The sequence below is a fragment of the Salvelinus namaycush genome, chromosome 5 (genome assembly GCF_016432855.1).
Source record: "Salvelinus namaycush isolate Seneca chromosome 5, SaNama_1.0, whole genome shotgun sequence".
Classification (NCBI taxonomy): Eukaryota; Metazoa; Chordata; class Actinopteri; order Salmoniformes; family Salmonidae; genus Salvelinus; species Salvelinus namaycush.
In genome coordinates, this window is record NC_052311.1 from 54,429,613 (window position 1) to 54,456,006 (window position 26,394).

Genomic DNA, 26,394 nt, shown 5'->3' on the forward strand with positions numbered 1-26,394 from the left:
CCCTTAGCTCACTCACCTTTAAATTCACACTATCTCCTCCGTATTGACAGAGTAGGCAACGTTATAACGGAATTGTTGAAGAAATATGTAGCCTAGCCTATTGATGCACGTATTTCTCTCCCTTCTTGGCGTCACCCTCCCTCTCAACCTCGCCCCCCAAGAGCAGCACTTGACGACTGGGGCTGAACATTTGAAGATGCTCAGAATATGTCGGCTTTTGCTCTCGGTCGGAGCCGCTCGACTATTGTCGGTAAACACCGGATTCGATTGCCCCAAGCAAGGCAATGATTGCTGGTTGTTTGTCTTTTTAACTGAAGGAATTTATCTTCCTTTAACAAAACGTTATAACAGCTGCATTGTGTAAAGGCTACTCAGCTGAGAGGTAGAAGTGAAGGCTGTGTCGAGGGATTTAGTTCAACCTCAATCGAGTATATCTATTATGTATTAAAACATCCCAAAGCCCAGACTATGCCTAAATGAAGTGACAGAACACAGTAAACATTCGTCCATTGACTGCCATTAATTGGCCTAAAAACACTTAATGAAATGGCAGGTAGCCAAAATATTATACAACATCTAAACATATGGCATAAGAAATTCCCACCCCCCAAAAATACAAACACAATTTAACAAATCACTCAGAGGTTCAGTACAAAAGGTTTATTGGTCAGTAAATAAAGACACATTTAACTCCTAGACATACAAAGATGTAGATGGATGAGCAGCATTAAAACAATCAGTTCAGTCCTTTCTCTAAGATTGAAGACATGTCCCTTCAGCAATCACAGCCAGTGAAGACAGATATCTGGTATATTCAACATTATCCTCGTAAAATAGGCACTAATATATATATTTGTTATCTTTATACAAAGGCGAGAGGATGGCTATTAATCCGTATAGATAAAGGATCAGGAGAGAGAGGAAAGACAGGAAAAGAGGAAGAGACAAAATAAATGACTGGGATAGGCAGTAAATTATCTTATTACTCCGTCTCTTCTCTCTATGTTAACTCATATTTATATATTTTTTTATGAACACAAATCTATTCAGAGCATTTCTCATCATCTATTCTCTCTCTACCCTCATAAACATAGGAATATATTTCCATCTCTTGGGTTTGTTTGTCTTCTTATCTGAGTGAATACATTCTCAACTATGTGGTCTACAGGTGGATGTCTCCTCTCACCAGCCTTTTACGTCTGCGTCCCAAATAGCACTCTATTCCCTACATAGTGCAGGGCTCTTGTCAAAAGTAAGCAATAGGGTCCCATTTGGGATGCTGCCACTGTCTCTTGTACAGCCAAATCCTCATTCTCCCCTCTCTCAGGTGTCTAATGGTCTCCAGCCCCTCCAGGGGAGTAGTACTGTAGTTACCACTCCTCTGTGGCCTGGACCTGCTACTGTTCTCTATACAGGTGGAGGTGGGTGCTGCATGCTATGCCATCACACACACACACACGGGTGCCATATGTCTGTGGTCTTCTCTGGAACTGTAATGCCTTCTCCCTGGCCCTGTAGACAGGGTCATATTCACCTAACGGTAGAAAACAGACTAAAACAGGGAGGGATTACCTGAACTTGTCCAATAAGAAACACTAGTGTTTGTTTTCTGTTGCATATGGTTTTGCTACAGTATGCACTAATGAATAACACCCAGGTGAGTTTGGTCTTTCTGTTACATTCTCTTCCTCCCCCTGGCCTGGCCTTTGGCTCCTGGCTGGGCCCTGGGTTTGGGGGCTGAGAGGACATGGGTTTCCAGGTCCACTCTCTGCTGTAATATACCAGTTAGCAGGAACTCAGCACTGAGGACGGGGAGAGAAGCAGAGAGAGCAGGAGCACAGAGAGACCAGTCCTCCCCACACGATATCACTAGGGTCCGGGCCTGGGCCTTCTGAGTGGAGGGCATCGTGGAGAGGAAGCGAGCTCTGCTACAGACGATGATGTCCTTCATCTGGGCTGGCTCTGGCAACACTGACCTGGTCACATGGACCTCATAACCCTGAGAGAGGAGAGGGCATGCTCTTATTTGGCGTTTCATTTTCCCCTTTAAATTTACAAATCAGTGTGTTCACTAAGGCTAAGAAGCCAGTTTTATAAACAGGAAGTAAAAAGGAGATAAGATAATAGCCTGCTTGCTGTTCAGTCAGAACTGAGTTCATGGGAGAGCTGCCCATTGAACACAACCACAACATTAATAGTTAATGCAGCTTGCCTGTGATAAGGTCAGTTTTTAACAATTTTAATACATTTGCAAACATTTCTAAAAACCTGTTTTGTCATTATGGGGTATTGTGTGTAGACTGAAATGATCTTTAAAAAAAAATCTATTTTAGAATAAGGCTTTAACATACCAAAATTTGGAATAGCTCATGGACTGAATACTTTCAGAATGCACCGTATGTATAGATCTACCTCTTACCCCTGCACATCCACTAGGGAATGGTAGTCCTTGTACAGCCAAGTTATTATTACTCATTATGTATCTATTATTACTTTTATTATTACATGTTTAACTATTTTCTTTCTCTCTGCTTTGTTGGGAAGGGTCCGTAAGTAAGCAGTTCAGTAGTCCACACCTGTTGTTTAGGAAGCATGTGACAAATAACATTTGATTTGATTATACAGAAACCCATATTCTCAGGACATGGCTTTAGTGTGTCGTGTGTTTTCAACAGTCTATGGTGTGTAGTCGTAGATAAAAGGAGGCCATTGGGAAGTGTGGATTGTTCACACACTGACAAACCCATCTAAATGATTCAGGAGAATGTATGTATGCAGAACAATTCCTGGGTTCCTGTGAGTCATTATTTGCCTAGCGCCTGCGCTCTCCTAGGGATGTGTGTGTGTGTGTGTGTGTGTTGCCTATTTGAATAAACATGGATGGGAGGCACAGCGGGGAGCACACACACACACACACACACACACACACACACACACACACACACACACACACACACACACACACACACACACACACACACACACACACACACACACACACACACACACACAGAGTTGGGACATTAACACACAAACATAAAGGGATGAATTGGACAGATGGAGGAGAGGAGGAGAGTGTGTGTGTACCTGTAGTAGAGGTTGGGTGCTGGCAGTCCTCAGTGATTCCTCCAGACAGAAGCTAAACTTGTTCTCCTGCTCTCTGTCCTTCACCAGGTACCTGTCAGTAGGTAGGAAACGACCCACCTTACCACACTGAGGGGGGGAGAGAGTGCAGAGAAAGAGGGGAAGGTTTTGAGGTTAAAACGAGGCTCTGACGCCAACCATGATCAGATAGTCATTATACTAAAAGAAAAATGTCTCAGAAGTTCTTGTACAAAATTGTCCCCAATTGTACAAAAGCACTTCCAGAAAGAACTCCAACCACCCCATTACACATAACAGTGATGTGCATTCTATTTTTACAATCTTCAGGTCCATCTTCACTTCCTGGTGGGGGGGTGGGGACTAACCTTATCCAGCCAATCGGTGGTGACGACGGGCACGCCGCGGGCCACAGCACACAGGAACTTGACGGTGCGTCGGACCCTGTCAGTCACCAGGTGGGTCATGTCAGCCACGCCCTTTGCCAGGCTGCCCCCCAGACGAGACACCACCTTCCCCCCCTCCTCATCCACCACTCCTGTAAACAACACCTGAGAGGAGGGGTCAAAGAGAGAATAACAGGAGGGAGAGGATAGAGAGTAAGAGGCAGAGGAAGGGAGGGCTTTCAAAACCCACATACACAACTGTGCATCAGAGAGATTTAATGCTCTAACACACAGACACTAAACACACACAGACATGTCCATTACCTTACCTTGTAGGACTGCGTGTCGGCCCTAACTGAGCCCAGTGTCCCAGAGAAGGAGAAGGAGGACAGGGGAGAGGCAGAGGGGGAGCGAGGGGTCCTGGCTAGCGGTGATGATTCCACAGGGGCCCTACGCTTACCTCTGCCCTTACCTGTAGGGGTCTGGGGCACCTGAAGCAGAGAGGGGTAGGGGGTGGAAGAAGAGAGAGAGGGGGAAGAGAGGGAGAGGGAGGAGAGAAAGAGAGGGGGAAGAGAGGAAGAAAGAGAGAGAGAGAGAGAGAGAGAGAGAGAGAGTATCATTAGTCAGTAATACAGGGTGTATACAAATTGACAGTTACGCACATTGAACCACTTAATTCATTACTAGGGCTGTTATGCAAATATGTCAGTGTACTCCTAATGGACAGAGAGATGCCAGTGTACTCCTAATGGACAGAGAGATGCCAGTGTACTCCTAATGGACAGAGAGATGCCAGTGTACTCCTAATGGACAGAGAGATGCCAGTGTACTCCCATGGCTGAGGGAGAGAAAGAGAAAGAGAGAAAGAGAGAGATAGATGCCTTGGGAGTCACTGAATGATGTTAATTGAAATCCATTACTCTAGTGGGAAAAGACTGAGTCAGTGTATGAAGAGAGTGGAGCTGGGTGTGGACAGAAATTGAGTGCATAGCTTTTCAAAGGCTTGTCTATCAGAAGGGAGCAGATGGAGAGAGAACATTACCACAGAATTAGAGTCCAAAACAGATTCCTCTTCTTTCTTTATCTGAACCGTCGACTGCCTGCCTCGGACTTTCCTCTGCACAGTACCAGCCTCTTCCATCTTCTCACTCTGTCCCTCCATACTCTTCTCCTCTGCTATCTTTTTCACATGTGCAGTGGAGACTCTGCCCCTCTTTGCTGGAGTGGATGCAGGATTCTCCTCTTTCTCTCCTTCCTCCTCTGCTGTCCTGCATCTCCCTCCCCTCTGAACCTTAGCTTTCCTCCGGGGAACCTTGAACCCACTGTTCTCCTGCTCCTCTTCCAGCCCCCTCTTCCTCCCTTTCCCTCTCCCACCAGTTTTAGACTCCACTCCCTCTTCACTTGGAGTGTCCCCTTCTGCTGTTGTAGTGGTGGATTCAGGTGTGTTGTCTCTCTGTCCGCCTCGGCCCCGGCCTCTTCCATTCCCTCTAGGAGCGGGGGAGTCCTCTGTTACCTGGGCTGGAGTGGTTTCTTCATCTGCTACTAGAGGGTCTGGCTCATTGGTTTTGGCTGTTTTCTTCTGCCCTCTAGTGGTACCACCAGCCTCCTGAGAATCAGCCTTCTCATTAATCTCAGGGTGTGGACCATCATCCTCTACTTTCTGGCTTCTCCTGCCTCTGGCTGTGGGCTTGGGGGCTGGAGGCTGCTCACTCTGCCTGTTACTGGGAGAGACAGACTCTGTTCCAGTCTTCCTCATTCTGCCTCCTCCCCTCCCTTTGCTCTGAGAGCTCACGCTAGCCACGATACAGGTGGAGACTGAGTTGGTGGAGCTGTGGGAGTTGGTGGAGCTGGAGCGAGAGCGGGTTCTCCTGGCAACAAACTGTTCGCTGGAGAGAATGTCCTGCACTGTGACCTCCACAGCAGCAGGGGGAGCCACAACCGTCCCGACCAACGTCCTTCTCCTGGTGCTGTTGCGGGTGGGGTTGTCTGGACCAGGGGCTGGCTCTGTGGTGCTGGTGGTCTTCCTCCCCCCTCTCCCTCTGCTCCCCAGGGTGCCTATGCTGGATCTCTCAGAGCTGACAGAGTTGGAAGAGTTGGAGCGAGACCTAGTTATACTAGCTGGAACTGGTTCTGGTTGGCTGGACAGAATATCAAGTTCAGGTTGTGGTTCTGTTGTGGGTGGAACCGTGACGGTTCTCCTGATGGTTGCTCTGCGGCCTCTCGTGGATGTTTTTGGCTCATTTTCGTCGTCTTTCTTTGCTTGTTTTTCTCCTTGTTCCTTCGCTTGTCGTTCTTTTATCTCCTTTTCTTTCTCCTCGGCATCTCTCTTTTCTCTTTCCTTCTTCTCCCTCTCCAATTTCTCTTTCAGGTTTCTCTCCTTCGTTTCCCTGTCTAATCGCTCCTTCTCTTCCTTTTTCTTCTTCAATAGTTCTCTCTCCTGTTTTCTCTTCTCTTCTCTTTCCCTTTTTTCTTTCTCCAATATCTCTTTACGCTCTTTCTCCAATCTTTGCTTTTCTGCTTGTTCTCCCTCTATTCTCTCTTTCTCCACCCTTTCTCTCTCCAATCGCTCAAGCGCTTCCCTTTCCCTGCTTTCTCGCTCCAATCGTTCTTGCTTCTCTTTTTCCTCCCTCTCCAGTCTTTTCCTCTCTTCTATTTCTTTCCTCTCCCTCTCTATTCTTTCTTTTTCTTCCTCTAATCTCTCCTTCTCTTCTCTTTTTACCCTCTCTTTCTCCAGTCTTTCTTGCTCTTCTCGTTCCTTCCTTTCCCTCTCAAGCCGCTCTCTTTCCTCCTGTTCCCTTTCCTCTCTCTCCATCCTTTCGGTTTCTTCTCTTTCCACACTCTCCCTCTCTAATCTCTCATCTTGTTCTTTAAGTTCCTGTTCCATCCTCTCTCGGTCCTGTTGTTCCTTCGTAACCCTTTCTGATTCTACTTTTTCCTTCTGCAACCGTTCCTTCTCAGCCTGTTCTTGTCTTTCCTTCTCTATTCCCTCTTCCTCAAGTCTTTCTTTTTCTCCCTCTTTCTGTTGTTTCACACTCTTTCTTCCTCTCCTCCCTTGCTCAACCACCTCCGCCTCTTCTTCTTTCTCACTCTCTTCCTCCTCAGGCAACACCTCTCTCCTCCCTCCCGCGGTGTTCACAGCCTTCCCCTTCCCTCTCATCTGCGTTTTCAGAGGCTCAGAGCTCTCCTCCTCTCCTCCTCTAGCTCCTCTTCTTCCTCTACTGCTGACACCACTTGTCCCAGCCTCCGACTCTTTCCCTCGCCCTCTCTGAGCCTGTCCTTTAGCTTTGGTGTCCTCCCCCTTCTCTTCCTCAGTGTCACAAGTACCCATAGGCTGAGTTTCAGCGGTGGAGATGTGGGAGCTGGTGAGGAACTCACTAGGTTGTGTCTCCTCCTCTTCTACTCTCCCTCTCCGGGACCTTCCCCTCCTTCTGGGTGATGAAGGTTTGAGTTCTTCCTCCTCATTATCATCATCCTCAGCAGCAGCAGCAGTAAACATGGGCTGGGTTTCAGCAGTGGAGAGGTAGGAGCCAACAGTCTGTGTCTCTTCCTCGTCTACTGTCTGTTTTTGGGGCCGTCTTCTTCTGGGCGAGTCTGGTTTGGCTTCTTCCTCATCATCACTCTCCTGGACCATGTCCAGAGTTTGAGCTGTGGAGAGGTATTGGTTGGTCAGCACCTCACCAGTCTGGGTCTCCTGCTCCTCTTCCTCCCTCGCTCCTCCAGATCTCCCTCTCCTTACTGGGGTCAGGGGCTTGGCCCCAACCAAATCTTCGTCCTCCTCACTGTCCTCTTCCTCATAGGCAGACTTGGGCAGGGTTTCAGTCGTAGCAACATTAGACGGGGTGGGGAACTCCAAGGGCTGCGTCTCCTCTTCATCTTCCTCCTCTGTGTCACTGCGAGGCTGGGCAGCATAAGCCTGTGTTGCCTCCACGGCAAAGTCCACCTGCCTGTTCCTCCCGAACACCGCAGACCTCTGGCCCAGGCCAGGCTCCTCGCTCCCCCCTCCAGATCCATAGGTCTGGGTGGCCTCCAGGTCAGAATCCCCATCTGGGAAGCTGAATGCCTGGGTGCTCTCTGAGGCCTGGTCCCTGGCCTGGAGGTGGAGGTGGCTGCTGTCTGACAGACCCAGATGGAAGGAGCCTCGGCTGGGCTGCTCCTCCCGGTCCTCCCCCAAGGAAGGCTCCAGACTGTAGGGCTGCGTGGCATCCAGGGTGGGTTCCACTGGAAGGCTGCTCTGATGGCCCTGGTTATGGGCCTCCAACACAAATGACTGGGTCTCAGCCACCACAAAGTCATCGTCCTCCTGGCTGTCTGATGCAGAGCAGAACAATGCTGCTGTAGGCCTCAGCACAGGAGGGAGAGCTGGGTCTGAGGAGGAAAGATAGAGAGACAGGTTACAAATGAACACAGCAGATTCACAGTTTCCACTGGAAATGTATAATCTCTTGTCAAAGTCCATGGCTGTGTCCCAAATGGCACCCTATTCCCTATATTTATTATTTCACCTTTATTTAACCAGGTAGGCCAGTTGAGAAAAAGTTCTCATTTACAACTGCGACCTGGCCAAGATAAAGCAAAGCAGTGCAACAAAAACAACAACACAGAGTTACACATAAACAAAAGTATAGTCAATTTCCTTTGACCAGAGCCTTATGGACCCTATGGACCCTGGTCAAAGGCAGTGCATTGCATAGGAATCAGGGTGTGATTTAAGATGCAAACCATACAATCCATGACTTACGTCTGAAGGGGTCAGAGGGACTGAGGAAGGCCTGAGTCTCCATCTCCTCCTGTACTGACGATGCCAAAGGGGTGGAGCACTTCTGATGAGGGCCAGGGGAACCGCCCAGGGGGAGCAGCCCGGGGCCAGCTGCCCCCTCTCTGAGCCGACCTCCAGTCTGTCCCTGGCCTGCCTCCTCTGGTCCATCCTCCTCCGTATCACTGTCCATCCTGAAGTCACTGGGCTCACTGAGGTCCGACTCCGGGACCATCCCTGCTGGGGGCCGACACCGGGGGGGTTTGGGCTCCAACCTCTCCTCCTCAGCATCTGTGTCAGCAGATGACCTGAGAGCGATTGTCTTGGTAACAGCACCGGTTGTCGTTGTTGTGGGTGATGGAAGCACAGCCTGTCGCGACGCTAACACCGCGTCCTCCGTTACCGTGGCGACATTAGGAGGAGGAAGGTTCATGGTCTGTGTGGCGTCTTCCTCTAAGTCTGTGTCGCTGTCAGACCTGATCTCCAGAGGAGCAGCAGCTGCAGGTCCTACACTGGTGGGTGGATTAAGGAGCTCCGCTGTTCTGCTGCTGGCCGGAGGGGCAAAAGGGTTGTCTTCTTCATCAGTATCACTGTCCAAAAGGATCTCCTGGTGACCAGCAATCCCTGTTCTGATCCCACTAGAATCTGATTCTGGAACTGTTTTGGAATGTGTGTCTGTGTCCTCCTCTTCCACATCTGTGTCAGTGTCTAGGTGGAATTCTACGGGCGGCACTGCAGGGGCAGAACCGTCTGGTTTCTCAACCGGATCGGATACGAAGGAGGTAACATTGGTAGCACTGTCCGACACAACAACATCATCATCATCCACGTCTGTATCACTGTCCAGGTGTATCTCTGTTGGCTGCACCACTGGGACAGAATCTACTGGTTTCCTCTCCACATCGGCAGCAGTTAGCATTAACTTAGAGTCACCGTCCATAGTATCCCCTTCCTCCACATCGGTATCACTGTCCATGTGGATCTGGCCTGGGTCAGAGTCTGTAGTAGGAGGTTCTGTTGCGGCTGGTGGCTTAACAGCGTTTACAGGTGCAGACAGCCCCATCTCCTCCTCTCCCTCTACGTCTGTGTCACTGTCCATGTTAAACTTGACCTCTGTAGACACCATTGGTCCATCTCTCTCAGCTTGACTGACCTGGTTCACCACTGACACATCCTCCTTTCCTCTTGTCCTTTTGCCAGTTTCCTTCTCTCCTAGAGCCTCTTTCCCTTCCTTCCCCTCCTCCTCTTCTTCGCTGTCGTCCACTATCACTTGGGCTCTTCTTCTCCTGGGCTGCTGTCTCGGTCCATCCATGTCACTCTCCTCCTCACTGAAGCTCACTACTTTCTTGGGTCTGTTTTTAGCAGAGGAGGAGGGAGTGATGGGGCTCTCCTCCTCACTGTTAGACATACAAGGAAAGGTGACTTCACTTTGAATACAACGGAATACAAACACCCACTGTATTCTAATATATATTTATAGTTTAAAATATAATTCAATATTTAAGTTTTCAGTGATGATATCAGGTTACTGAAGTGTAAATGAATGGATGGATGGGAACTTTACCTCTCTGGAATGACTTTGTTTGTAGGACTGAGGAATGTAGAACAGGTGGGACTGGACATGTGGGAGTCAGAATCAGAGACTAACAGAAAAAGAGAGAGAACGAAAGAGAGAGAGAGGTAGAGAGAGAGAGGTAGAGAAAGAAAGGTAGAGAGACAAAGGAAAGAAATAGATATTTACAAAACACTGCAACAAAGCTTGATCAGAGCACCATGTGTTGAGATTACAGCAAGTGAAATAATAAACATAATTTTACCAAAGTACTTTCCCCGTTTGTCTCTCCGTCCCTCTCGCTCTCCATCGGAGTCAGACTCAGGCACCAGTGTCCTCTCAGGCTGTGTGGGGGTTTGTTCAAACAACAGGGGTTTAACCAGAGTTTTACCCTTTCCACCCAGCTCAGTCAACGACGGTGCCCCCATCTCTCCATTAACTCCTCTACCCTCAGTTGGTCTCTCAGTCTTCGGTGTGCCAGTCTCTCGTCCCAGACCTTGGCCGCTAGGGCTTCCTCTGAGCTGGGCCTTCCTGTCTGGCCCTGACCTCCTTCCCTTTCCAGAGTGTGCGTTTGTCGGGTTCTGCATGTGCCCCTGTCCCCCCCTCTGGTCCACAGAGACATACTGGCAGGGGATGTCAGCTATTACCACACACTCTCCCTCGGTCAGTGCGTAGCGGACGTGAGGGGTCAGTTTGGTCCGGCCCTTCCTTGTCCCGTTCATGCTGCCCAGGTCCCACACTAAAGCCTCTGTCTCCATGGCGGCAACGTTGCCGTGATGACGGTTGCCACGAAACATTGAGATGGAGATGATGGTGTGTTGCTTGGATACGGAGCTGGCCACGAGGGGCAGGGAGCAGGAGTCTGGGTTTCGACCCAACACATTTTCTCCCTGGTAGAGAGGCAACTCTGAGAGAGAGAGAGGGAGGGAGGGGGGAGTATCAATAAAATACTGCTTTTAGCAGCAAATATAAACATGTCATAAACTGACATAATTATTTCATGAAACACTTTGACAAACAAGTTTGTATATATTGTTTATTTATTTAACCTTTATTTAACTAGGCAAGTCAGTTAGGAACAAATTCTTCTTTACAATGATGGCCTAGGAACAGTGGGTTAACTGCCTTGTTCAAAGGCAGAACGATAGATTTTTACCTTGCCAGCTCGGGGATTCGATCCAGCAACCTTTCAGTTACTGGCCCAACGCTCTAACCACTAGGCTACCTGCTGAATATCTCAAATCTTGTGTTGATGAAACAAAGTAAGAGGGAAAGCAATGCATGCTACAAAATGCCAGCAATGCGAGATGTTGTACAAGTCTAGGCATATTTGTAAAGGCTAAAATATTATAGAAAGGATGGGGACATAACTGGGCTCTACTCACCAGTCTCTGTGATGTGTTTATTTTTTAACACCCTGAGTTTGGCCAGTGGCTCTCCTCGCTTCTCTCCATCATCCTCCTCCTCTGACTCTTCCAATATTGAGTCATCGATCAGCTGTGTTGCCTCCATTCACCCTTCAATCTAAAATCAGCCAAAGGGACAGAAAACATGGCAGCAAAACAGTAATTAGTTTGTCAGCTAAATTGTTTTATCGGGATGCACTGGCTGGCTATCGTTAGAATATAGTTAGCTAGCAATCTAACTAGCTAAGTTAGCAGAACGTTTCTAAATGTGACTATCAATCACTTATTCAGTAAACAAGGCCACCAATTACCATAAAGAACACGTTTTACCTTCAAGCCAGCTAGGTGGGCAGATAACTTGCTAACGTTAGCGGATAAAGCAATTTGATCAGTAACATCAAAAAATGGTAATCGTGGTCATGGATTAACGTTTTGAATACAGCTCGAGACGTTAAAGTTAGTTACAAATTCAATCATTCAAAGGAACGTTCATGGTCTAACGTTAGCGAGTTAGCAATCTAGTCCACAGTCCAGTTCATGTCATGTCTCTGGACTGGAGTCTGGGACACGTCTGTACAAAATACAGGACAGCAAAGGTAATTGCTAAAGCAATCATCAAATGCCAGTGTATTAAAAATACTCGCGCAATGTCTCAATCATGTGTGCAACTGTTAATAGAACACATATTTTATGGATATTCACTTTTTCTTTAAAACAGCACACTTACCGTGCATGCCTTTCGAACGATGAAAAACAATGTGCATTTCCGGTAGAATATCTGCCCGCCTTCGGTGGGTGGGTCTATAATATCATTGATCGAAACGGCTGTCAGTTATGCTCTGATTTGTGATGATTGGGTAAAAGAACATCGATCATTATTATTAAGGACTTGAATGGACATGAAAGGTATGACTTGAGCATTTCTTGGCGCTAAGAGTGATTCGAGATTTCACGGAAGGACCAATGGAATGGTCTAAAATCTCCGCCTACCCTGGGCACCCGGCCATGCAATACGAATTCTACATTTTTTTTTACCGCGCTGGATAGACAAAGGGGCGTGCATCTCCACTGAAGCGCCTTTTCCTCTTTCGGAGCGATCCAATGACATTTTACTTTTATTATAGGAATAGGAGTGAATCTTCCCATTATTATTTGGATAGTTTGGGATCCGGTATCATTTGCATCCGTGTTTACACAGCCATTTCCCCTCTAGTGTCTGTTCTCTGTCTCTTTTATGAACGTGTAGTATTTGAATGCATTAAACTGTGTACGCATTTCCCAACTCATTAATGTTCCCTTGTGTTGTTTCCTTTTATATTATAACAATTGAATGGGAAGAGTAAGAGCATACCATTCTTAAATATACATTTTCTGGCTATTGCACCAATACTAATATAGGCCTATTCTATTGTGTTCATGAATATTCATAGTTTTGTTCCATTTTGAGGCAGTTCAAGCCTTATTGCTGCACTTAATCTTATCCAGATGCTACTCTGTTGTCATAGCGGGAATAGCGCTGCTTTGGGCCTGTAATATGTTTTCATAATGTAAGAATGTGTTCATTCACATGCTGTGAGTTTAATGTTATTCCAATGATATAACTAACTTTCCTCCTCTCAGGCCCATGATGATGGTATGCATCAACAGCCTCCCTAGTGTATCAAACTTTGTGACTCAAAGCACTCACAGTACTCAACAAAAACACATATCTTTCTATCTCAGATTTCACATTGTGGATGGAATGATAACTTGTAACATCTGTCAGTCAAACAGTATGCCTATTGTTACAGGACAAATGAGGACAAGACAAGAGATGAACATTCGTTCATTTATTTGCAGTCACAAGGGGTGTATCTACATTACTATAATATTTTCCATTAGATAAAAAAAATGCTCAACATTGGTTTTAGGACCCCTTTAACTTTTTCTTGCTTCTAAGTTACTTTGAGGTTGTTTTTTTCCTATGTGGTTTCACAGCTTCATTTGGCCCTTCGAATACAATCTTCATTTTCAAAGCTCTGTCTTTAAGCGTCATCGTCTTCAGCCTCCTCCTCGAACTCTCCCTCTTCCTCAGCGGTGGCGTCCTGGTACTGCTGGTACTCAGACACCAGGTCGTTCATGTTGCTCTCTGCCTCAGTGAACTCCATCTCGTCCATGCCCTCTCCAGTATACCAGTGCAAGAAGGCCTTGCGGCGGAACATGGCGGTGAACTGCTCAGAGATACGCTTGAACAGCTCCTGGATGGCTGTGCTGTTGCCGATGAAGGTGACAGACATCTTGAGGCCGCGGGGTGGGATGTCGCAGACAGCGGTCTTCACGTTGTTGGGGATCCATTCCACGAAGTAGCTGCTGTTCTTGTTCTGGATATTAAGCATCTGCTCGTCCACCTCCTTCATGGACATTTGGCCCCGGAACACTGCGGCCACAGTAAGGTAGCGGCCATGACGAGGGTCGCAGGCGGCCATCATGTTTTTTGCGTCAAACACCTGTTGGGTAAGCTCGGGCACGGTGAGGGCACGGTACTGCTGGCTGCCCCTGCTGGTGAGGGGGGCGAAGCCGGGCATGAAGAAGTGCAGACGGGGGAAGGGCACCATGTTGACGGCCAATTTGCGGAGGTCAGCGTTGAGCTGGCCAGGGAAGCGCAGGCAGGTGGTGACGCCGCTCATGGTGGCTGACACCAGGTGGTTGAGGTCACCGTAGGTTGGCGTAGTCAGTTTGAGCGTGCGGAAGCAGATGTCATAAAGGGCCTCGTTGTCAATGCAGAACGTCTCGTCTGTGTTCTCCACAAGCTGGTGAACGGACAGGGTGGCGTTGTATGGCTCCACCACTGTGTCTGATACCTGGAAAGAAACAAAGAGAGAGAGAGATTAAAGTACTTTATATTATCCGCCTCATCAAGTACATTTGTATTGAAGCATTTCAACAACAAAAAATACTCAATATACACTACGGTTCAAACGTTTGGGGCCATTTAGACATTTCCTTGTTTTTGAAAGAAAAGCACATTTTTTGTCCATTAAAATAATATCAAATTGATCAGAAATACAGTGTAGACATTGTTAATGTTGTAAATGACTGTTGTAGGTGGAAACAGCAGATTTTTTATGGAATATCTACATAGGTGTACAGAGGCCCATTATCAGCAACCATCACTCCTGTGTTCCAATGGTACGTTGTTTTAGCTAATCCAAGTTTATCATTTTAAAAGGCAAATTGATCATTAGAAAACCCTTTTGCAATTATGTTAGCACAGCTGAAAACTGTTGTGCTGATTACAGAAGCAATAAAACTGGCCTTCTTTAGACTAGTTATGTATCTGGAGCATCAGAATTTGTGGGTTCGATTACAGGCTCAAAATGGCCAGAAACAAAGCACTTTCTTCTGAAACTCGTCAATTCATTCCTGTTCTGAAAAATTAAGGCTATTCCATGCGAGAAACTTTCAAGAAACTGAAGATCTGGTACAGCGCTGTGTCCTACTCCCTTCACAGAACAGCGCAGACTGGCTCTAACCAGAATAGAAAGAGGAGTGGGAGGCCCCGATGCACAACTGAGCAAGAGAACAAGAGAGAACTAGAGTGTCTAGTTTGAGAAACAGACACCTCACAAGTCCTCAACTGGCAGCTTCATTAAATAGTACCCGCAAAACAGCAGTCTCGGCTGACATGACAGTACCTGTCACGACTTCCACCGAAGGTGGCTCCTCTCCCTGTTCGGGCGGTGCTCGGCGGTCGTCGTCGCCGGCCTACTAGCTGCCACCGATCCATTTTTCCTTTTCGTTTGTTTCTGTCTGTATTGTTTACACCTGTGTCTTATTAGTTGATTTCGGTGGGTATATTTACCTCCGCTGCCTGCTAGTCTTTGTGCGGGATTGTTTTCTGTGGTTACGTTGTTTGGGGTGCGTGTCTGCACCATGGGGTTTTCTTTTCTCACGGCAGTTGTGCCGTTTGCTATGAGTTTAGGAGTAGAGGTTTCTCCTCCGCGTGTAGCGTTTATTTCCCTGTGTGTGTGGCAACCTCGTTGTTTCAGTCCCATGTTGTTGTTGAGTTGGGACTGCTCAATAAACTATTTTGCCACTGGGACTTCCTGATTCCTGCACCTCCCTCCTTTAGGAGGCACGTAACAGTACCTTTGGTGAGGGCACCACGCTGAAGGTGTTCATGATGCGGTCAGGGTACTCCTCTCTGATCTTGCTGATGAGCAGGGTGCCCATACCCGACCCCGTGCCTCCACCCAGGGAGTGGGTGAGCTGGAATCCCTGCAGGCAGTCACAGTTTTCTGCCTCCTTCCTCACTACATCCAGGACAGAGTCCACCAGCTCTGCTCCCTCTGTGTAGTGGCCCTTTGCCCAGTTGTTACCAGCACCGCTCTGGCCTGAAGGAAGGGGAGAAGGGAGTAATAAGAAGGAGAAGACATTTAACTTATATTGTATATGAAACAAATCTAGTAATGATAATCAATAGCCCCCCCCCCCCCCCCCCATCAATAAATTATTACATTCTACTGGGTTCTCTTGGGTGCCTAGTTCTAACATATATTTCACATTTTCTGTTATATCCATCCCCATCCATTGCCTACAAACAGGTTGTATGTCCACCTACCAAACACAAAGTTGTCTGGCCTGAAGATCTGTCCAAAGGGTCCAGACCTCACAGAGTCCATGGTGCCAGGCTCAAGGTCCACGAGGACGGCCCTGGGTACATATTTACCACCTCCATGAGAGACAGAGACAGAGGGAAGGAGGGAAAAGACATCAGGTGAATACTGTAGGAAACCATTACTAAAACAACTCTCCACCAGCATAGCCATATAGACTGGGTTAAATATGCTACATATTAAAATGTGGCAGGATCATGGCAATAGATTTAGGGGTGTGGTACCTGTTGCCTCGTTGTAGTACACACTGATTCTGTCCAACTGCAGGTCGCCATCTCCATGGTAGGTGCCTGTGGGGTCGATCCCGTGCTCATCGCTGATCACCTCCCAGAACTATAGACACAAAATTGATGACAGCACATCAGTTTCCTAGGTTCATATGCCACACGTTTTATAGAGAGGAATACATGGCAAACAAAGACTGAAGCATGAGCCGAAATGTCTGAAATCACTGTCTCTCTTGTTGTGGAATATGATGAAAACAACAGCAAATTCTTGGCTCACTAAACCAAATGTAACACGTGCTTGGGATAAAATAAGTGCAAGAGGTATCTTTTTCCAAGACGGTCCATTAGATTATGTTCACCTAAATTCACAAATTACATAATGCTATAGAGACCTCTGATTATTCATTGTTAATCATACTTATTTTTTATGACTTCTCCATGACTTTTAACCAAATGTTCATGACTATTATTATAGCCTACATGAAAAAGTAAGCATTATTGACACTGGAAGGCTGTCTGATCCCATGTAGGGCTACCATCTCCTGCTGTTGTGCCCTTGATCAAGGCTCTTAACCCCCCACAAAGTAGAACTGCACTGTTTGTTACATGTCAACATGTGTTCAACCCTCCATCTGGGGACCTCCTGGGTGTGAAGGCTTGGCTTTTGATCCAGCCCTGAAACACCCAAGTCTGCCTATCAAGGTCCTGATGAGCAGCTGATGTTTCGGCTACACTGTGGTTAGACCAGGGCTTGAATAAAAGCCTGCAGTAACTGAATGATGGATGGCAAGCTTGATATAAAATATTTCAGCATTACAACCATATACTTTTGTCTTTATTAAATTATTATGTTGGTTCCACTTTTCTGGGCTCTGTTATTTACTTAACAAATAAGGAATACTCAAAATGTGCACTTTTAATCCTAACAATTTGAATCAAAATACAGCTGTAGACAGAAGTCAAAGATCAAACATTAAACATACAACGGATGTCTCTCCTGAGTTCTGCAAAATAGGAAAAGTCCAAGTTGCTTTTAATATGCTTGCAGTCAACCCCTAGTGATGTAACTGCCTACGTCAATACCTTCTACTCATGAGACCAAGCCCATGCATATACAGTTTTACAAACTTGCAGGAGAGACACTAGTTCCAGTGTTTTTTAAGGGCTCAGCAGTAATTTTCCACTCCCCAAGTTGCTTTATGGTGGTATGTCTGACTAGTCTCTTGTCTCTTTCACTCCCCTGCAGGGTTCTGTGTTTATGAATCTCTTTAAGCCTTGAGTCGCTTTCTCACAGACACCCTGTTTTGACTGCAATAACTCACACATCTCTCAGACCGTTTCTTTATGAGGCAGAGACTAGAAAATAACTGTGGAACAATAATAAACCTTATAATGCAGATATATATATTGTTAATCTGTAGTCTAGGACACTATAAATGTAGTGGGGGAGGGGTCTTACAGCCCTTCCCTTCTATTAATACAACATAAGCAAAATCAATTATTATAATACATCAAACATTTGGTGCAGCACCTATCATGACCCCATCAATTCCCTCATTCAATAAATCAGGGATCAAATGGATAAGGTAGGCTACTTGAAAGCAAGGTATCTAACTAGACATGTTAATACACTGCTCAAAAAAATAAAGGGAACACTTAAACAACACAATGTAACTCCAAGTCAATCACACTTCTGTGAAATCAAACTGTCCACTTAGGAAGCAACACTGATTGACAATACATTTCACATGCTGTTGTGCAAATGGAATAGACAAAAGGTGGAAATTATAGGCAATTAGCAAGACACCCCCAATAAAGGAGTGGTTCTGCAGGTGGTGACCACAGACCACTTCTCAGTTCCTATGCTTCCTGGCTGATGTTTTGGTCACTTTTGAATGCTGGCGGTGCTTTCACTCTAGTGGTAGCATGAGACGGAGTCTACAACCCACACAAGTGGCTCAGGTAGTGCAGCTCATCCAGGATGGCACATCAATGCGAGCTGTGGCAAGAAGGTTTGCTGTGTCTGTCAGCGTAGTGTCCAGAGCATGGAGGCGCTACCAGGAGACAGGACAGTACATCAGGAGACGTGGAGGAGGCCGTAGGAGGGCAACAACCCAGCAGCAGGACCGCTACCTCCGCCTTTGTGCAAGGAGGAGCACTGCCAGAGCCCTGCAAAATGACCTCCAGCAGGCCACAAATGTGCATGTGTCAGCATATGGTCTCACAAGGGGTCTGAGGATCTCATCTCGGTACCTAATGGCAGTCAGGCTACCTCTGGCGAGCACATGGAGGGCATAAAAATAAAGTGTTCCCTTTATTTTTTTGAGCAGTGTATATAATGCTCAAATATTCATGTTTCAGGGGAGATCTATGCACAGCAAGTTATTTTTCAATTAGGCCATTCTTAGAATATTTTTAAACGTTGTTGCAATTACATGGCTACTGTTTAATAGAGGGGATTCCCAGCTTTCCAACGGTACAGATGTATTTAGGCTATCTACAGTGTCGGTGGAAAGGTGACAACGACATGAATGCTTAGTTAGCAGTTATCCTGCTAGGTAACTATAGCTACAAGTAATGTTTTGAATTGGCCATCTAGTTAATCTGTTTGTCATTTTGTTTATACCTGCTGCTGAAATGTCTCGCTCTCTCTCAAGCAACGGCCCACTCGCACTGGTGCACACGCAGCACACACAGACACGCACTGAATGGTCGTTCCGATAATGGCTGATATGTAGATTTTTAAGTGATTGATAATATTTAAAAGTGTGCCTTCATGAAATATATTAACAAAAATTATTAAACTAATTTCCATGACTTTACAAACCCTAATTTAACAACTTGGAACAGCGCATCGTGTGCATTCAAATTGGCGCATTTTAAATCTGCACAATCTCAAATAGCCTACGGTCACGCAAAGACTCACAGACTGGCGGCAAATAAACTTGAACAAAGCGGAATCGGGAAATGAATGGCCACTCTGCATTGCTATTCAATGCAGATACCGTCTATATTCTGCTTTGGTCAACTTTTTTGGCCTCGGTGTGTGAATCTGGATCTGTCACGACTTCCGCCGAAGTTGGCTCCCCTGCCTGTTCGGGCGGTGCTCGGCGGTCGTCGTCACCGGCCTACTAGCCGCCACCGATCCCTTTTTCGTTGTCTGTTTGTTTTGTCTTATTAGTTGCACCTGTGTCTATTTGTGTGCTTGATGGGCTTCCTTATTTAAAGTACGTTTACCCGCCCTTGTTTTGTGCGGGATTATTCTTGTGTTACGTGTGTGCGTTAGTTAGGTGTGTTCGTGTTCCAGACCTGGTACCCTGTGGTTTGGGTGATCCATTTATTTCCGCGCCCTGTGTTGTGGGCTTGCGTTTGTGCCGTATTAAAGTGCACTTTTCCCTGTGGAACTCTCTGCTCTCTGCGCCTGATTCTTCCTCACACACCTAGTCCCGTGTGACAGGATCAGCGATAAGCTACTTTGTTTTGTAGAGGAGCTGGAACGCAATTAGAAAATTAGAAATGACGGTACGGACAGCTCCGGACCAAATCAAGCACTGAATGTAACACCATAGAGTGGTCAATCCACTGCCGGACAGAAGAGGCAATTGCCTCAGGCCTCACACCATCAAGGGCCCTCATGGGCAGGGCATAACATTTTTTATATCGCTCAGATATAGGACAGACACTTCAAAACATACTTCCTTTTTACTAAATGTTTGACTATCTGTTTTTACATGTATGCATCTGTTATTCAGTGCGTGTCTATGGGCTAATAGCAGTAAGGCCAAATTTAATGTTTCATGTACTGAACAAAATTATAAAAGCAACATGCAACAATTTCATTGATTTTACTGAGTTACAGCTCATGGGAGTAAATGAGTCAATTGAAATGAATTCATTAGGCCCTAATCTATGGATTTCACATGACTTGGAATACAGATATGCATCTGTTGGTCACAGATACCTTTAAAAAAAAATGGGCCTCGCAATGGGCTTCAGGATCTCTTGACAGTATTTTTGTGCATTCAAATTGCCATCGATAAAATGTAATTGTGTTCGTTGTCTGTAGTTTATGCCTGCCAATACCATAACCCCACTGCCATCATTGACACGTCCAAACCGCTCACCCACTCGACGCCATACACATGGTCTGCGGTTGTGAGGCCGGTTGGATGCACTGCCAAATAATCTAAAACGATGTTGGAGGTGACTTAAGGTAGAGAAATGAAAATTATCTGGCAACAACTCTGGTGGACATTTCTGCAGTCAGAATGCCAATAGCACTCTCCCTCAAAACTTGAGACATCTGTGGCATTGTGTTGTGTAACAAAACTACACATTTTAGAGTGGCCTTTTATTGTCTTCAGCACAAGGTGCACCTGTGTAGTGATCATGCTGTTTAGTCAGCTTCTTGATATGCCACACCTGTCAGGTGGATGGATTATCTTGGCAGAGGAGAAATGCTCACGAAGAGGGATGTAAACAAATATGAGCACAACATTTGAGAGAAATAAACTTTTTGTTCATATGGAACATTTCTGGGATCTTTTATTTCAGCTCATGAAACATGGGACCAACACTTTAGATGTTGCGTTTATATTTTTGTATTTTTTTTATACCTACAGGGGTCCTAAAATTATAAATCAAATAGCTAAATGATCCTTGCTATGACTATTAAGCTAACAATTCCATGTTAGCTTAATAGAAACCCAACCCTGGGCCCATAGACTATTTAGTAGAAGACAGGTGCTGCTGATAATACTGCCATCGTCTTCGAGGCAGAGGACATGTATGTGTAGCCCATGTATCTGATGCTATGTAGCAATAAAGATGATGGCATTTCATACTCTTTTTGGCTAGACAGCATCAGATACATGGGCTACATATAGTAAGACAGAGGGGCGCTGTTTTGCTCACTTGGATGCTTTCTCCAGATAGTTTCAGTCACTTGCGAATTGAAGAGAAGTTGGCAGGTGTACAGTGTACTGTTCAGATGCTGGAATTATTTTAGAATGAACGTGCGAAGGTAACCTACTTTTTTAAGTGATTTGTTTGACAATCAGATGAAAACATCATGACTGGTTGTGTTCATGGCACATTAAAAGGTAATACATTTTTACAGTTAAATTACGTCTTTACCATAAATTCATAAAAAGACTGGCCTCTTCCTGGGGCCTCCAAATCACTAAGTCGGCCCTGGATCAATTTAAATATTCATAGACTGAGATAGATGGTTATAATAGTGTTATTTGAACAGAGGAGGCGTTTAAAAGGCCATGTGAGGAGAGGGATAAAACACAAAGGACCCACAGATCTTTTCTTAGACAAATGTGAAAATGAAATCCATTTGCAGGCAGTCAGAGTTAATTGAGAAAGCTGATCATCTCTAGATCTGTAATCATGTCTAGTTCAGCCCTTGAGGAGTATGCATTGCGTGTTTGTGTGTGTGTCTGTGTGACCTTTTGTTTCAGACATTTGTTTATGTCGCTGTCTCTGCTGATTTTCTGTAAACAGCAGCATTAAGGGAGGATTATGGATAATCTGGATAAACAGTCTGTATAGCAGATCAGTAGTTAAGAGAGATTTGAGGGTACTCAACTGTGTGGACTCAATATACAGTAGCAATCAGTGTTTTGATAAACCATGTAGGCTCAGGCAATATGACCATGTGACCTTAATCTGAGGGAGAGAGTCAGAGAAAGAGGATGAGTGAGGGACAGCCATAGATAGGATAGATGGTTATCAGGGAGGACTGAGAATAATTGCTTTGAAAGAATGGGGACAATGGCCAGGAAAGCGGACGGTGCCACACCCACTCTCCTATGCCTTCAACTGGGCTGTCAGTCAGATCCAGCCGGTGGCCATCCAACCCAATGACACCCTAGAGGGAGTAGCGTCCTCACTGTCAGACCAACAGTAATGTTATTCTAACTAACGCTTTACTAGACAAACAGTTACATGGACACCAGCGAGGTTCACTGTCCATTGAAGTAGCTTACAATCAATGTGGATTTCAATTTAATGTGAAATTGTATTAATCTCAGAGACATATGATGTACAGTCGTGGCCAAAAGTTTTGAGAATGACACAAATATTAATTTTCACAAAGTTTGCTGCCTCAGTTTGTATGAATGCAATTTGCATATACTCCAGAATGTTATGAAGAGGGATCAGATGAATTGCAATTAATTGCAAAGTTCCTCTTTGCCATGCAAATTAACTGAATCCCCAAATACACACAACATGTCCACTGCATTTCAGCCCTGCCACAAAAGGACCAGCTGACATCATGTCAGTGATTCTCTCATTAACACAGGTGTGAGTGTTGACGAGGACAAGGCTGGAGATCAATCTGTCATGCTGATTGAGTTTGAATAACAGACTGGAAGCTTTAAAAGGAGGATGGTTCTGGGAATCATTGTTCTTCCTCTGTCAACCATTGTTACCTGCAAGGAAACATGTGCCGTCATCATTGCTTTGCACAAAAAGGGCTTCACAGGCAAGGATATTGCTGCTAGTAAGATTGCACCTAAATCAACCATTTATCGGATCATCAAGAACTTCAAGGAGAGGGGTTCAATTGTTGTGAAGAAGGCTTCAGGGCGCCCAAGAAAGTCCAGCAAGTGCCAGGACCGTCTCCTAAAGTTGATTCAGCTGCGGGATCGGGGCACCACCTGTACAGAACTTGCTCAGGAATGGCAGTAGGCAGGTGTGAGTGCATCTGCACGCACAGTGAGGCGAAGACTTTTGGAGGATGGCCTTGTGTCAAGAAGGGCAGCAAAGAAGCCACTTCTCTCCAGGAAAAACCTCAGGGACAGACTGATATTCTGCAAAAGGTACAGGGATTGGACTGCTCAGGACTGGGGTAAAGTAATTTTCTCTGATGAATCCCCTTTCCGATTGTTTGGGGCATCTGGAAAAAAGCTTGTCCGGAGAAGACAAGGTGAGCGCTACCATCAGTCCTGTGTCGTCCCAACAGTAAAGCATCCTGAGACCATTCATGTGTGGGGTTGCTTCTCAGCCAAGGGAGTGGGCTCACTCACAATTTTATAAATAAAGAATGGTACCAACACATCCTCCGAGAGCAACTTCTCCCAACCATCCAGGAACAGTTTGGTGACAAACAATGCCTTTTCCAGCATGATGGAGCACCTTGCCATAAGGAAAAAGTGATAACTAAGTGGCTCGGTGAACAAAACATCGATATTTTGGGTCCATGGTCAGGAAACTCCCCAGACCTTAATCCCATTGAGAACTTGTGGTCAATCCTCAAGAGGCGGGTGGACAAACAAAACCCCACAAATTCTGACAAACTCCAAGCATTGATTATGCAAGAATGGGCTGCCATCAGTCAGGATGTGGTCCAGAAGTTAATTGACAGCATGCCAGGGCGGATTGCAGAGGTCTTGAAAAAGAAGGGTCAACATTGCAAATATTGACACTTTGCATCAACTTCATGTAATTGTCAATAAAAGCCTTTGACATGTATGAAATGCTTGTAATTATACTTCAATATTCCATAGTAACATCTGACAAAAATATCTAAAGACACTGAAGCAGCAAACTTCGTGGAAATTAATATTTGTGTCATTCTCAAAACTTTTGGCCACGACTGTATATGTACAGTATGTCCTGATTGTATCATCAACCTGTATACTGGAGCTACCTTCTTGGCCAAGTCTCCCTACAAAAAGAGATTCATTGTCTCAATAGGACTTCTCAGTCTAAAGAAAAGTTGAATGAAAAGAATAGACTGTGCCATGGCGTAATCCAAAGGAAAATGTTTTATTCATTGGGCACCTCTCTCTCTCTCTTACACACTCCCCTTCTTGTCCATCGCTCTCTCTCTCGCTCTTTCTTCTCATCTCTGTCTGTCTCTCTTCCTCCAGTAGTATCAGATTAAATCGGTGTTGAACCCAGTGATTTCACCGTCTGTTACGTCAGCTGTTTCCTCTGTCTGTATGTCCCTCCCCCACCCCATCCGCCCCTAATTTGGTTAGGGGAGGACAGACATTGATTAGGATAAGGCGGGCAGTGCTACTGTACGGTCCTGCTTTTATAATTGGACATGATTAAAATCAACGCTAGCAGCCGGAAAAGGCTCTGCCATCATGATAACGATGAGCTGTACTGTATGTCTGAGGAAGGAATGACCTTGGTATGGTTCTGTGGCTCTATAATAACCATGGACCTGGGGTAGTCATGACAACCTTAGACACCCTGATACAGAGAATATGGATTTTATTGGTCTGACTGGACCATTATGTCCTCCATTGTAGGCCTATATGAGCTTTCAACCAGAAAGACTGTCAAACAGTTTCACCCATAGGCCTATGAGAGACTGGGTGGGGTTGGGGTACTTCTATCTGATGATGTCAAGGCTTATTGTACATGGGAAATGGACCACTAACACAAACCAGTCATGCCCTACAAAATAAAGAATATTATCTCAAAGTGAACAAACATTTTATTAACATTTTGTCTCTCCAATTTGGAAAAGCCCAAACAACTGACAGCCCTCTCAAATTGTATTTTATCCCCTTTCCATCATTGTAAATTATGCACGCCCCACTCTTCTCCATACTCCTTTGCACCACCTCTCACACACCAATGGAAAACTCTGTCCGCATCTACACACCCCGCTGGAATAAATCGAATCGATATATCGATCCAATATATGAAGGAAAACATGTCATATGGCTCTTGCGCATAGCAGGCTACATGAATAGATGTGATTGTCTTGAACGCAAGTTTCCTATATGCGAGGCAAAAGGGACAAGTCACCATTATATTGAACGCAAGTTTCTCACATATGCGAGGCAAAAGGGGCAAGTCACCATTATATTGAACGCAAGTTTCTCACATATGCGAGGCAAAAGGGGCAAGTCACCATTGCAGTTTGACAGACTTTGACAATGGAATAATAGGTTGAGTTCAGACAATCATGCGAGAGCAGCTTTAACGCGACCTGCAGACGCAGACACGCCCGGTGGTGAGAAAGAAATCCTGTCCCGACAGTCAGAGAACCCTGTTAAACCGATATTCCTAGACAATTGCACACCGCAATTACACACACCGGCTCACACAGACCCACACACACATACATTTATCAAATAGTTTTTAATTGTGGAGTTACAATACTTTAACAAATGGTAGCAATCACACACCCAATTAACTCTGCATATTGTATGAAATAATATTGCAATAGGCCTACATAGTAATATGGTAGCCTAATAGGGTGAATGTGACTGGGTGATTATCCATTCTTTGTAGTAGGTTTTAGTTGTGTTGATTAATTTGAAACAAGTCTTTACTATTCTATAGACAGTCATTCAATACATTTATCCAAACCATTGTAGTTGTATTACTGAGGATGTAAGGTTTTATTATTAGGTTTAAAAAGGAAGCCACTTTTTGTGATGAAACAAAAGCTCAAAGCATAGTGGTCTCATCTCGCGCTATATCCTAATCTAATGTATCAAATCCAACCTGACAAAACATTTTTTATATTAAACTGCAACAGTTAGACTACAATAGAAGTTCATAATTAGGATGATGAATGTATAGGTTCTTACCTTGGCGCCAATCTGGTTACCGCACTGGCCGGCTTGGATATGCACGATTTCCCTCATCTTGACTGGTAGAAATTTTGAGACACAGAGACAGTGCACCATGAAGACCCAACCGAACTAGTATGGACAATGGTTTTGGTCATCTGGACAGGAGAATTCTGCCATCAGCACAAACAATGATGTAATTTTCGTACGGTAATGAGGAAACTTTCAAAATAAAAGGCGGTTTTCAAAACATTGCAATGTGGATAACTAATTCAAAAGATAATGCATTTTATTCACTGGACACTTCTATTGTGATATCAAGAAAATGAAATGAGTAATTTATGAAAACAAATACAAAATATGATTTAATAAATTTTTTAAATAAATACAGTATATATATACCAATAATGAAAAAATACAATGTTGACATTGGTATGTTGAGAATATTGGGCTGTAGAGAGAGAACTTCTCTACCTGTCTCAGCTAAAGTGGGGTGGAAAATACTCAGTAGTGTCTCTACTAACCAAATGTGTAGTTTTGGATGGGATTGTGTCATACATACCCAGCAACACACCTTTAAATAGTCTGATACTATCCATGGTTCTGAAATCATTGCACAAAAAATGAACAAAAACATATTTTTACAAGTTAAATGTAATGAATATTAACCAGGCTATTAAGACACAGTATAATCAATCACACATTCTGAACAGCAATGGAGAAATGTATTTACAAGTTGTAGGCCGACATGTGATTCTT

General features: G+C 45.1%; 1 protein-coding gene across 13 annotated transcripts; it reads right to left on the reverse strand.

Moving 5' to 3' along the window:
- Nucleotides 1-638: 638 nt before the first annotated feature.
- LOC120048498 (tubulin beta chain-like) lies at nucleotides 639-25,710 on the reverse strand. Of its 13 annotated transcripts, XM_038994512.1 has the most exons (11): nucleotides 25,654-25,710; nucleotides 16,079-16,187; nucleotides 15,800-15,910; nucleotides 15,328-15,572; nucleotides 13,258-14,039; nucleotides 8,227-9,575; nucleotides 4,531-7,853; nucleotides 3,818-3,979; nucleotides 3,471-3,653; nucleotides 3,088-3,213; nucleotides 639-1,999 (listed from the first exon to the last, which is right to left on the reverse strand). In XM_038994512.1, exons 1-11 carry the CDS (start codon nucleotides 25,708-25,710, stop codon nucleotides 1,676-1,678), a joined length of 6,771 nt encoding a protein of 2,256 aa, XP_038850440.1. In that variant the 3' UTR covers nucleotides 639-1,675. The 13 variants fall into 13 exon arrangements, with proteins under 13 accessions (XP_038850440.1, XP_038850441.1, XP_038850447.1 ...); XM_038994513.1 differs by lacking the exons at nucleotides 13,258-14,039; nucleotides 15,328-15,572; nucleotides 15,800-15,910; nucleotides 16,079-16,187; nucleotides 25,654-25,710 and adding exons at nucleotides 9,806-9,884; nucleotides 10,059-10,700; nucleotides 11,179-11,317; nucleotides 11,927-11,951 and having other exon boundaries at nucleotides 8,227-9,638; XM_038994519.1 differs by lacking the exons at nucleotides 639-1,999; nucleotides 3,088-3,213; nucleotides 3,471-3,653; nucleotides 3,818-3,979; nucleotides 8,227-9,575 and having other exon boundaries at nucleotides 6,536-6,701; nucleotides 13,245-14,039.
- Between the last annotated feature and the right edge of the window lie 684 nt (nucleotides 25,711-26,394).